The 12,809-nt window shown below is 50.6% G+C and overlaps 1 protein-coding gene across 1 annotated transcript; it reads right to left on the reverse strand.

Moving 5' to 3' along the window:
• Nucleotides 1-3: 3 nt before the first annotated feature.
• Nucleotides 4-12,593, reverse strand: MTHFD2 (methylenetetrahydrofolate dehydrogenase (NADP+ dependent) 2, methenyltetrahydrofolate cyclohydrolase). The gene is made up of 8 exons (XM_002709732.5): nucleotides 12,273-12,593; nucleotides 6,917-7,101; nucleotides 5,829-5,951; nucleotides 4,990-5,142; nucleotides 4,090-4,197; nucleotides 3,180-3,272; nucleotides 2,465-2,590; nucleotides 4-1,176 (listed from the first exon to the last, which is right to left on the reverse strand). The coding sequence occupies exons 1-8, from the start codon at nucleotides 12,371-12,373 to the stop codon at nucleotides 1,013-1,015; spliced, it is 1,053 nt and encodes a 350-aa protein (XP_002709778.2). The 5' UTR covers nucleotides 12,374-12,593; the 3' UTR covers nucleotides 4-1,012.
• Nucleotides 12,594-12,809: the final 216 nt, after the last annotated feature.

The following is a 12,809-nucleotide window of genomic DNA, read 5'->3' on the forward strand; positions in this document are numbered from 1 at the left end:
AGATTTCAGAAACATTCCACACCACAGATGTGTTTTATTGAAAACACACAAAAAAACACCCTCTAATCAGAAAGTCTGATTAAATTCAGTATTAACTCGAGCTCTTAAAAATCTTTTGGGAAAGCCAACAGGGTACATGCGAAGAAGCAGGCCGCTGCTGGCACGTCTTTGGTGGACAAGGAAGTTGCATACTTGTACAAGCTGCCCTCATGATTATCAAGCCCAAGTTTTGTTTTCCAAAAGTCGGTTTCAAGAATTACCAAAGGACACAGCCAATCCAAATACGAGAAGAAACGTGAATAATTTACGAAACAAGCCTTTCAACCTAGAAAACAAAAACGGGGAGGAGGGGCGCGGAAGGGTAACACACGCAGGAGGAGGGCTGACAGCAAACAGAGCAACCCTACCCGCCTCCCCAGGGTCTGACCAGGCCACGGAGACAGCTCAGGAGCACCAACGTGTAGTCTTCTTCCCATCCAATTTGGTTCTCTTTACACAAATCTGGTGATCAATCAGCATGTACAGAAATGTGGGTGACTGTTTTTAGACTTAATTGCCATGACTTCCTAAATTTTGCCTTTGCCCTAATTCTCCGCAGCAGCACTTTTCCTTTGGTTTGACCAGCTGAACTCAAAAGGTTTGGAACCTAAAATGAGATCAACTCTTACTGGAAGAGCATTTAGGAAATGCAATCCAAGAAAAGGCAAATTTTCAACTGAAGTGGCTTGACAGAGTCGGGCATCCATTATCAGTGTGACAGGGCTCCCAAGCTAATCACAAGGTCACTGGGTTCTCTGGGCTGGAGCACACGACCCAGCGGGACACTGGAATGCTCCCTGGTGAGGTTCTGTAGAGCCATACGCGCAAACATCCACCCACTTGAGCCTTGAATAAATACACAGCATCATTTTAAACCATCTCGGGAGAATAAATAAAAATATTGCATTTTCTGCTGGCCCACTTGCTTCCTGGGTTGGCTAGGAGTGCTTCGACCAGCGCGCAGGTTCAACAGTTAATTGGTGGCCACTCCCCGCTCTTTAGACTTCAGCACTTCCTGCTCTGCAGACCTCAGTACTTTTTTTGCAGCAATAATGGTGTTCTTCATTAGCATGGCCACAGTCATGGGACCAACACCCCCAGGGACTGGGGTGATGTAACTGGCTTTCTTCTTGACGCCTGCGCAGAAACAAAGACAGTCTGCTTACGGCAAAGGGCATGAGTGTGCTTTGACATACGATGAAAGACGTGTGCAGAGAAAGAGCAATAGTGTGCACAAGCACCTTCAGGAACTTCAAATTCATTAAAAAAAAATCACATTCACGTTACTCAAGGGTAAGAATTTGTTACTTCTAAATTTTTATTTATTTTGACAGATACACAGCCAGGAAGACAGAGATTTCTCTGTACTGGTCCACTCCCCAAATTCTTACAACAGATGGGGCTAGGCCAGGCCAAATCTGGGAGGAACTCAACCCAGGTCGCCCACATGGGTGACAAGGACTCAGCAACTGCTGCTTCCACGGTGTGCACTAACAGGAAGCTGGGGTTGACCTCAGGGACCACAGGACGGGATGCGGGCATTCCAAGTGGCATCTGAACTGCTAGGCCGAATGCCCACCGCATTACACCCAGGAGTAATAGTTTTTGAACGCACTAAGAAATAACATGCACATAATAAGTGGCTGTTGAAAGAATATTTGTAAATCTAAATAACTTTTAAGTTATTAGTCATATTTCCCTCCATATGAAACAGATTTTAAAAGAATCATCTTGGTAGGTTAACTGCGTGGGAGGTATAGCTATAATAATGAACATTACACCTGCCTACATTTGCTTAATCTTAAAAAATAATCTGCCCCAAGCAGCAAGCAAAGTGATTTTCTGGACACTGTGAATGTGAAGTCACATTTTTTTAAAGCCAGATCTGAACGGGAAAATATTTAGATACCTAAACTTGAGTCTCCCTGCTCTAACAGAAACAAAAAGCGAGAAATAGGACTGTCAGCATAAAATTCATACAAACGTCTGACGAACAGAAAGGAGGAATTTAACATGTTCTAAATGACGGGAATATGGCTTTTTCTTGGACCATTTTAACATTCCAGGTTTGTGATCTCTCCTCTAAATGAAAATGAGAGATCTGTAACACTTTCTAGGAAACTTGGTGGTTTAAAACAGAAGATCACTTCATGAAGCGTTCAGAATTGTCAGAAGTAACAAATCCATTTCAATTAAGAAAGAAGCCTAGGAAAAAACTCCCAAAAAGTTTATCCCTGCTCTCAATAATTTTATGATATACCTAATTGATCCTAGAATGGCTAAAATTTTTATGAAAAACATTAAAACATTTTCAGTGGTATTACCGGGGTAACCTAAGTTTAAAAGTTAAATACAAAATATGTCCTAAGTGCCCATTAAAAACAGCATGTATTAGTTTTATATTTTTAAAAATGAAGCCACTTACCTTCAAAATCCACATCTCCAACTAACTTGGGCTTTGCGGTTACAGGGTCTTGAACTCTGTTTATTCCCACGTCAATCACTGCTGCTCCCTCCTTAATCATATCTGCGGTGATGAGGTTCGGGATGCCTGGAGAGGGGGGGGTGGGAGACTGGGCTGGGAAGGAGATCCCACCTGCCATGTGCTTCCTTACATCAATTTCAACAGACCTGGACGAACTAGCGTAATTTTATTAAAAACCTATGAAAACTGTTCACCAAGAAACCACTGAAGCTTCTTCACACGGTACGTAAAATTTTGTGGGGTCAGTTATTAACACCCAGTCCACAGTGGAATGCCAGAAACCAGTATTCCAGCCTCTACTCTAGGTGCATCTTTTTTTAAAGATTTATTTATTTTAAAATCAGAGTTAACAGAGAGACATCACTCTTCCATCCTCTGGTTCACTCCCCAAATGGCTGCAATGGCCAGGGCTGGGTCAGGCCAAAGCCAGGAGCCAGGAGCTGCTTCTGTGTCTCCCACACGGGTGGCAGGGGCCCATCCTAGGCTGCTTTCCCAGGCACATTAGCCGGGAGCTGAATGGGAAGTGGAGCAGCCGCTGCAGCTTTGTGAACAGCAGGGGAGTGAGGATGGAATGGCAGCCAGGCAGCTCTGAGACAAGAGGTGGGACCTCAGTCGTCCGAGGCGAAGCCCTTCCTCCCTCACCCGGCGTTCCTACCTGCAGCAGATACGACAATATCTGCAAGAATGGTGTGCTTCTTCAGCTGCTCTTTGGGAGTGTACCGGTGAGATATTGTAACAGTGGCATCGCCTAGGAAGGAAAAAACAGCTGTCTTGACTGCGGAATCAAGACGGTCAAATCCCTGCCGAAATTCAGCATCTCTCAAAACTGAGATAAAGCTTGCGCTGCAGTTTCTGGACAGCTGAATGTCCTTTACATCTTAAAGTTAATACCCGGTTTCTTATAGCTCTCACCCACTGGTCCTAGCTCTGGCCTCTGGAAACTTTTAACGGTCCTCCTGTTAAGCGGACTTTCAAGAATTTTACCTTTCTAATATTTTTAGAATCACTCAAGTTTTTTTTTAAGTATAGTAAAAGATTTCTGGAAAATAGTTTTATTTCCAATATAATCGTGTAAGGTCATATTACAATAGTCACATGTAATAACTGACTTAAGAGGCTTTCTTTCAGCTAAAATTAGAAAAATCTGACCTACATATTACAGTCATCAATTACTCCTCTGCAATGGCCCAAGATGTTTATGCTATTTAGATACCTAAACTTATAGATACCTAAACTATACCTTTGAAGTTAGATACCTAACTTCAAATTGAGAACTGCTTCTTAGCTCCAACTACCAAAGCCATTAACTGAAAAAGTCTAATCATTTACAACCACACTTATATGCGAAATTTATTTCTGAGGCTAGTTCCACCATCAAGGAAGAATAAAGAAACGCTCGAGAGTGAGGGCAGCTTCTCCCCGGAGGTCACTGTCTAAGTATCTGTTAAGAAATCACAGCAAACACAAAGCATGGCCAGGTTAAAACGTCCAGATCTGCCCGGGAAGGCCACAGAGGCTCTCCCAGGAGGGACACGAAGACGGCGCTGCGGGGCCAGGCTCCTTACCGCCAGGCCGTTCATGCGCCCCATCGGTGTGCAGCAGCATTGCAATGGGCATGCCCACGTTTTTCGACCTTCCAGCCACGACCACATTCTTCCCCAGGGTTGGGATGCCTATGAAAATATTCAAATACGTCCATTAGCAACAGTGCCAGCCTGTCTTAGGATGCACACTAAAGGTAGAGGAAGATGGCCCAGATATAAATTCAGGGTTTTTTTTTTTTTAAGTATATGGGCATTGGGCTAGGGACCAGCCATCCTGTAGTGGGGAGACAGGGACAGGGAACTTAACTTTATTTAATTTGTTTGAAAGGCAGAGAGACAGAGATCTCCCATCTACTGATTCCTTCCCCAAATGCCTGCAACGGCCAGACCTGGCACAGGCTGAAGCCAGGAGCTGGGAACTCAATCTGGGCCTCTCACATGGGTGGCGGGGACCCAGGCACCTAAGCCAGCACCTGCTGCCTCCCGAGCTGTGCATGCGCAGGAAGCTGGCCTGCAGAGCAGAGCAGAGCCGGGGCTTGAACCCAGACACCCCAAGTGGCATGCGACATCCCAGCAACGGTGCCAAACACCCGGCCCTGCGGATCCAGGTGCCAGCGGAGGAGCTGCTGCGCTTCCTGCCTGCCCGGTCACCCGGGCTAGCACTTCTACGCATGGCGAGGGCAGAGAACAGCAGTGAGCACCGTGGCAGCTACGAAACGTGCTGTCACTCGAGTCTCCTTCACTGAGGCTCTGGACTGAAGGGCGAAACCTGTCCAGGGAGCTGCTAGGAGAGGTCCGCTGCCGGGAGTGGGATCGGGGGGAGGGGCGGGGCTTCCGCTCCGGGACCACAGGCATTCTTACTGCTTGCAAGGGCGTCTGTTCTAACTCTAACCCGGACATACAGTTCTGGGCCGTACCTACCCGTTCGCTTAATTATTTCCCACACTCCCCAGGGGGTGGCGGGTAACATGGAATCCTGGTCCAGACACATGCGCCCTACGTTGATCACATGGAAGCCATCCACGTCCTTGTCGGGGGACACGGCGTTACAGACCTTCCTCTCGTCGATGTGCTCTGAAACACAAGGCAGGGGCCCGCCGTCAGTATGCTGGCTCGGCACTGCCGACCCCAGACTGTCCAGGTTCCCACGCAAATCCACGCCCCATCCTCCAGGCACCACCCTGATTTGTCTCTTCACCGGTGCAGAAAGAACCCACACCCTGCAAGACCCAGCGACATCCTCTCTTACAGCTGATTCCCCCCACTGCCCTTTGTCTCAAGATCTCAGTGGTGAATGAGTCCATCCCATTTAATTATTTATTTGAAAGGCCGAGCTGCAGAGGCAGGGGGAGAGAGAGAGAGAGAGAGAGAGAGAGAGAGAGAGAGAGGTCTTCCATCCGCTGGTTCACTCCCCAGATGGCCACAAAGGCAGGGAGCTGAGCTGATCTGCAGCCAAGAGCCAGGAACCAGGAGCCTTCTCTGGGTCACCCACATGGGCACAGAGGCCCAAGGACTTGGGCCATCTTCTACTGCTTTTCCAGGCCATAGTAGAGAGCTAGATCAGAAGTGGAGCAGCCGGGACTTGAACCTGCGCCCACATGGGATGCTGGCACCGCAGGCACTGGCCCCCATCCCATTTCTTACAAAATATTTACTCGCCCGAGTTGGCCTTGCCTTGGATGAACCCCACATGAGGGGCTGCGTGTAACGAAGCCTCTCCACTGCTCAGAAATCATTAGAACCCCAAACCCACAACCCACCTGGGAGAGGCAGCTGAACCAGGAGGCCGTCTACATTATCGTCGTTATTGAGCTTGTTGATTAAGTTCAACAGTTCTTCCTCTGAGATTGAAGCTGGCTTCACAATTGTCTCGCTGTTGATTCCTACAACAATGTTGAGGTTTTAAACACGGGCATTCCTTGAGCACTGCTATGTTGCGGGTCGTGCTTCTTCTCATGGAGGCATGGAGGCTTCTTATCATCCCCACCCTGGTTGCTAAAAAGCCGAACCGGCTCACAAAGAACTTAAAAGTAACTGCACAAACGTATCCCCTAGAAAATACTGGCTGCACACTGTTCCACCCAATCCTCAGTCATTAACCACACTTTACAGGCAACAGGGCCCCCCGCCAGCGGCTGACACGGCCAGGCTTCCTGGTTCCACCATGCCACCTCCCAGTGTCTTTAAAAAAAGGCATGGCTTCCTATTGGTCTAGCGGTCTTTACGGTTTTCAGTGATGCCTCAATCCACAGCTGTGCCCAGCTCCGCGGAGAGGGGTGGCGCCAGGGGCTCAGCCCACCGGGCCAGGGAGGAGCGGGCAGAGGCACACCCGACCTACCCACATCCGGTCTGCAGCCCCAGCAATCGGGTACCACACACCCCCCACCTGCACGCCTGGCTTTGGAAGCAGTGAAGAAAGACAGCTATTTCCCAGAAGTCTCAGTCACTTCCTTCACGTCTGCGTCTGTGGTGTCAGCCGTCTGAGGCCTGCTAGCAGCCTGTTGCTCAAGCTTCGCCGCCCCGCCCCCACCCCGTCCCACTGCAGATGTCCCCATCCCAGTCGCTCAGTACCGCTCAAGGAAGGCAGGTGGCAAGCGGTGCAAGGCCCCCTGTCCAGTGTTAAGACCCAGAATCGAGCTTAGACCCAGGAGCCCCCCAGGACACCAAGCACATTCCTCCCAGCGCAGGCCAGCAGCCCCGGCAGACCCAGCCCGCTTCCTCCCGACAAACGGGGCATCTACTCCACCCCCACTGGCCGCCTCCGCTCAGGTTTTCAAATTAGGAAAAGGAACCGCATGTGGCAATGGCATTGGACGGACGGCAGTCGGGGTCTAACAGTGACACCTACCCACGTCGGCAGCTGCCCTGGTTTTGTTGAGGACGTAGGAGTGGCTGGCAGGATTCTCGCCCACCAGGACCACGCTCAGGTGTGGCCGCTTGTTGCCTGAGGCCACCCAATCTTCCACCTCCTGCCGCACTTCCTGCTTGATCTGCTGGGCCAGCTTCCTCCCAGAAATGACCACAGCTTCATTTCTGCAGAAGGCAATGACGGAGTCACAAAACCAAATAACCGGAAGTTTTGTAAAAGGTCAAGCAAAGACTACAAGAAGCTGTTATTGAATACCCAACACTTAACACTTGAGTACAACTGAAATCGGAAGGGCGGATTCCAAGGGGCCAGTCTGTGTCCAGCCTCATGTTGAGTGGGACAGAGTTGATGAAAATACAGTATCTGGAATCCAAAGTATAGGAGTTTAGTGCCTGCCAGCTTGTGCTTGGCCAAGCTGGCTCTCACGGCAGCGTTTACACGCCCACCTTCTACACCACTGTCTCCCAGTCACCAGGCCGATACGATGTTTGAGTTTCTCTCATATTCATTTGCAGCTTTAATTTTGCTCATGCCATCAGCATCCAGTAGTGTTTCAAATCATTTCTCAGCTAGCTGACTGCCTCTTAGTTTTTAGGGTGCTTTGACTTTTTTATTTTATATTTCTAAGGGAGTTTTTATTTTATTTTTAAAGATTTATTTATTTGAGTGGCAGAGTTAAAAGGCAGAGGCAGAAAGAAAGGTTTCCAACCGCTGGTTCAGTCCCCAAATGGCTGCAACAGCCGCAGCTGGGCTGATTGGAAGCCAGGAGCCAGCAGCTTCCTGTAGGTCTCCCACATGAGAGCAGGGGCCCAAGGACTTGGGCCATCTGCTGCTGCTCTCCCAGGCCATAGCAGAGAGCTGGATCAGAAGTGGAGCAGCTGGGACTCGGACCGGTGCCCATATGGGATGCCAGCGCCGCAGCTGGTGGCTTCACCCACTACACCACAGCGCCGGCCCCTGGGGTTTTTAATTTAAATTTTTTTTTTTTTTTTTTTTTCATTTTACTTCAAAAGCAGACTGACAGAAACAGAGAGTCTTCCATGCACAGGTCTATTCCCTAAAAGCCTGCAACAGCCAGGGCTGGGCCAGGCAGAAGCCAGAGGCCTGGAACTCAGCTCCCGTGTGGGTGACAAGAATCCCAGCGCAGGAGCCATCACCTGCTGCCTTCCAAGGCACACATTAGCAGGAGGCTGGGTAGGCATGGAGGAGCAGGGACTCAAACCGGGCACTCTCGGACGCGGGAGTCCGAAGCAGCTACTTAACCACTGGGCCAAACACACACCTGCCCCATGAGACCCGCTGTCCCTTGATATCTCCAGGAACAGACAGGGTTCCAGACTCTCCCCGCCCCGCCATGGTTAAAATTCCAGGATGCTCAGGTCCCTTCTATAAAATGTGCATATAACTTAGACACATCCTCCTCATTTCTAAATTACTTACAACACCTAATACAATGTCAATGCTATACAAATGCTTGTTGCTTTGTGTTGTTTCGGGAATAATGACAAGAAGTGGTAGTAAGAAATTGAGGAGCCAGCATTGTGGCATAGTGCATTAAGCCACCACCTCTGACGCTGGCATCCCATATGGGCGCCAGTTTGTGTTCCGGCTGCTTCACTTCCCATCCAGCTCCCTGCTAATGCTCCTGGGAAAACAGAGGATGGTGGGCCCCTGAACCCACGTGGGAGACCTGGAGGAGGCTTGAGGCTCCTGGCTCCTGCTTTGGCCTGGCCCAGCCCCGGGTATTATGGTCATTTGGGGAGTGAACCAGTGGATGAAGACTTCTCTCTGTCTCTCTGTCCCTCCCTCTCTCTAATTTGACTCAAATAAATAAAAAAATCCTAAAAAAAAAAAAAAAACCTGAAAACATATTAGTATTTACAAATCCATTACAGAGTTAAAAAGCCTTTGCCAGTATAAGTAACCCTGGCAACACTGCCGATCTATTAGTACCCAGAATACTCTGCCCAGGTCAGAAACGCATTTCGCCCCTGGAGCACCATGGAGTGCAGTATCACTCAGAGAGGGCTCGGGGCACACAATCACCCTGAATGGAATAGAACTGAGTGCCAGGCACGTCTGTTCAATAAAACCAGCTCCTCCTGGCTGCTATCAGGGCTTCCCCTCTGCAGGTCCCACCATCCGGGGGTCAAGAATTTTTGGAAAAAAAGTTACCTTGTTGCTGCCATGTCCTTTATGTAGTTAGATCTACATAACTGTACTCAACACATACAGCCCTTCTCTCTTAGGATCAGTCCCTATAATACAGCAAGAGGACTACTTACACTGTATTAGGGTTTATAAGTAATCTAGGGATGATTCAAAGTGTACCAAAGGATGTGCGTACATATACGCAAATATTACTGTCATTTTTTACAAGGGACTTGGGCATCTGAGGGTTTTTGAATCCAATCCCCCATGGATATTAAGGGACAACCGTATACATTCAGAAGTATGCACACACCCACACATACACACACACATAGATGCACATACACATATCCTTAACACAAGAGATACATTTATACATACTCACAAGGAGACAGACTGTGTGTATATGTAAAATATTCGGTGAGCAGGACTCAGCTTGCACCTCTTACAAAGTTGCTTTGGAAGCAGTAAACTTAAGGAAAATGGTAGCAGCACATTTGGACTAAAAGTGATACACTAAAGTTAAGGACACAGGGTTCTGGAAGAAGCCAATGTTCCAAGCCCCAATCTTTGCTACCAAAGGCAGGTTCTGGATGTTATGCCAATTTACTTAAAAAAAAAAAAAAAAAAAAAAAAAGTATCCAAGAGTAACACAAGCCAAACACAAAGCCACAATGCAATGACCAGATTTCATAGCGTAACTGTGGCCCAGCCCTCCTCTGCTCCCCAGAACTCTCCAAAACCGCACAGCCCCACAACTGAGTCACTAACTTCCCAGCACCTCTTCTGCCAAGAAGCAGATAAAGTAATGCTGCCCCCAAATAAACTGGGAGAGAGACTCAGCGGTGGCATGGGGAATCCAAAAATTGTAATTCTACTAGCTAGCATTTATTTAGGAATTAAATGCTTTCATAGATGCACTTAGGCAATTTTGAATTAAAATTATGAATCAACAGACTAGGAAGAAGAGGACTACTTAAATAAAACTCAAAATGAAAATCTATGTCAGTAGCATCTTCATTTTCCTAATTCAGTAGCTTTCAGTACTGTCGTTTTCCATGAGAAGTTAGTATTTCACAACTAGTTTCTTGGCAGGAGTTCTGATATGCTGAACAAAGACACAAAGGGGAACAGCACTAACATCTATTAAACACCAGGTATCTTGCCAAGAATTTTAGCCACATTATTCTCAAGGCTACCTGTAAGCTACAATAACAACTCTGTTCTACAGAAGACAGAACTGAGGATAGGGGCCGGCGCTGTGGCGCAGCAGGCCACGCCTCAGTCTGCAGTGCCAGCCTCCCATATGGGCACTGGTTTGAATCCAGCTCTCTGCTATGGCCTGGGAAAGCAGTGAAGATGGCCCAAGTGCTTGGGCCCCTGCACTGGCGTGGGAGACCTGGAGGAGGCTCCTGGCTCCTGGCTTCAGACCGGCCCAGTCCTGGCTATTATGGCCTATCAGGGAATGAAACAGCAGATGGAAGATCTCTCCCTCGCTCTATCCGTAACTCTGCCTTTCAAATAATAAATCTTAAAAAAAAAAAAAAAAAACGAAAGAGAGTGTGAGGGGTGAGGGGTGAGCGCCCGGCACAGAAATTTGTGACGCCTGCATCCCAGAGCTAAGTGCCTAGTTCAAGTTCTAGCTGCTCTGCTTCCGATCCAGCCTGCTTCCTGCTAATGCAGAAGTACCTGTGGGCCGGCGCCGTGACTCATTAGGCTAATCCTCTGCCTTGCGGCGCCGGCACACCGGGTTCTAGTCCCGGTCGGGGCACCGGATTCTGTCCCGGTTGCCCCTCTTCCAGGCCAGCTCTCTGCTGTGGCCTGGGAAGGCAGTGGAGGATGGCCCAAGTGCTTGGGCCCTGCACCCCATGGGAGACCAGGATAGGTACCTGGCTCCTGCCATCGGATCAGCGTGGTGTGCCGGCCACAGCACGCCGGCCACGGTGGCCATTGGAGGGTGAACCAACGGCAAAAGGAAGACCTTTCTCAATGTCTCTCTCTCACTGTCCACTCTGCGTGTCAAAAAAAAAAAAAAAAAAAAAGAAGAAGAAGAAGTACCTGGGCCCCTGCCACCGGCACAAGAAGAAGAAGAAGAAGAAGTACCTGGGCCCCTGCCACCGGCACAAATTTCATTCCCAGCTCCTGGCTTCCACCTGATCCAGCCCTGACTACCACTGCCATTTGGGCAATGAACCGACAGATGGAAAATCTCTGTGTTCTTCTCGGCCTCTCTGCCTTTCAAATAAGATGGAAAGGAAAAAGAAAAAAATAGAAGGGAGTTTGAGGTCCAGAAAGTTCAGGAAAACCTAAAGATTCCACCCCTCACCCCCACCCCGTCTAAAGAAATGCAAAGAAAGCTTTCAGTCATCTCCTCCGAGACTTTTTTTTTCTTTTTTTTTTTTTTGTTTATTATTATAGTACAAATAACATAAAATTTGCCATCCAGACCACTTTTAGCTGCACGGATTCATAAAAGCACGCAACCAGCATCACCGACCCTCTGCAGAACCCTGCATCTGGTAAACCTTCAACTGTTACGGCACAATAACTCCCCCATTCTTCTCCCCTCCCCCAGGCCCTGGCTACCTCAGCCTGGCACTGGCCAGCTCGGGGTGGGCTGCAGTCAACGCCCGGGTGACCACAAGGCGAGCAGCGCGAGCCACGCCCCCGGGGAGGGAGCGCGGGTGCCGGCGAGCAAGCGGGCCCCGGGATTTCATCAGACTGCACCGACCGCGGCGGCCGCTAGGGTCCCGGCCAGGGGCGCCTCGCCCGAGGCTGCTCGGGGGAACCCGCGCCCGCGCTCGCCCAGGAGGCTCTCCTGCTTCCCCTGGGGCAACGCTCGGCTTCACAGCCGGACTCGGCTGGCGGGTTCCGGTGGGCTCCCTTCGTTAAGTTCCCACGCAACCCGGGGCGTCCCAGCGCCCCCCGGCCCCTGCCCGCCGGCGAACTGGCCCCGAGCCCGGGCGACGACCCGAGCCCGCGGGAGACCCTCGGAAACCCGGACGGACCCGCGGCCGCACAGCGAGCGCCCCGGTGCCACGTTGCCCCCCGCCACACCCCCTCGGGCGCCGCACCGCCGGGCCGGGATGCTCAGCAAGGACATCCCTCGGCGCTCCTCGGGAGCCCGGGCGGCCCCCCACCCCTCCCGCCTTTCCGCGCGGACCCAGCCCCCTGACCCACTCACCGAACTGCCGCGAGGTGGAAGGGGCGATGGCGGAGGTGGCGGCTCTGCGCGGGCCGGAGCAGCCGGGCGGCCAGCACGCACCAGAGAGAACCCGCAGCCATGGCCTGCACCGGTGCCTGCGCCGGGAGGAAGCGCGCGCGCGCGGGTCGCTCGGTTATACCGGCGCCGCGTGGCAAGCCCCGCCCTCTGCCAGCACCCGTTGGTTCCTTGCCCGGCTCCGCTGGCTGTCATTGGCCTCGATGGCGCAGAAAGAGCCAATCGGTTATCTTCATCGAACGTAAGCAAAGTCCCGTAGAGCCCTGCTTGTGATTGGAACTAGAAGAGCCAGGAGCAAGGCTCCGGGAGGCGCGGAAGACCAGTAGCATGCGCTGATTGGCTGAGGAAGTCAAGCCCCTGCCTGATGCAGCTGACGTCACCGAAGCTGGGTCCGCAGGAGCAAGAGGTGGTTCATTCATTCTCTGAACAGACATCTGAGCGCCTCCTGTGAGCCAGGGCAGTGTGCCAGGCACCGTGAGGAGGGGATAAAAACCAGGTAGA

The sequence above is a fragment of the Oryctolagus cuniculus genome, chromosome 2, assembly GCF_964237555.1.
Source record: "Oryctolagus cuniculus chromosome 2, mOryCun1.1, whole genome shotgun sequence".
Taxonomy (NCBI): domain Eukaryota; kingdom Metazoa; phylum Chordata; class Mammalia; order Lagomorpha; family Leporidae; genus Oryctolagus; species Oryctolagus cuniculus.

Excerpts from the sequence above, each read along its gene's own strand:
- MTHFD2 (XM_002709732.5), bottom strand. The coding sequence starts at position 12,373 with ATGGCTGCGGGTTCTCTCTGGTGCGTGCTGGCCGCCCGGCTGCTCCGG. Across the intron at positions 2,591-3,179 it reads TATTGTCGTATCTGCTGCAG|GCATCCCGAACCTCATCACC; the intron begins GTAGGAACGCCG and ends CCCCCTCTCCAG. Across the intron at positions 1,177-2,464 it reads TGGAGATGTGGATTTTGAAG|GCGTCAAGAAGAAAGCCAGT; the intron begins GTAAGTGGCTTC and ends GTTTCTGCGCAG.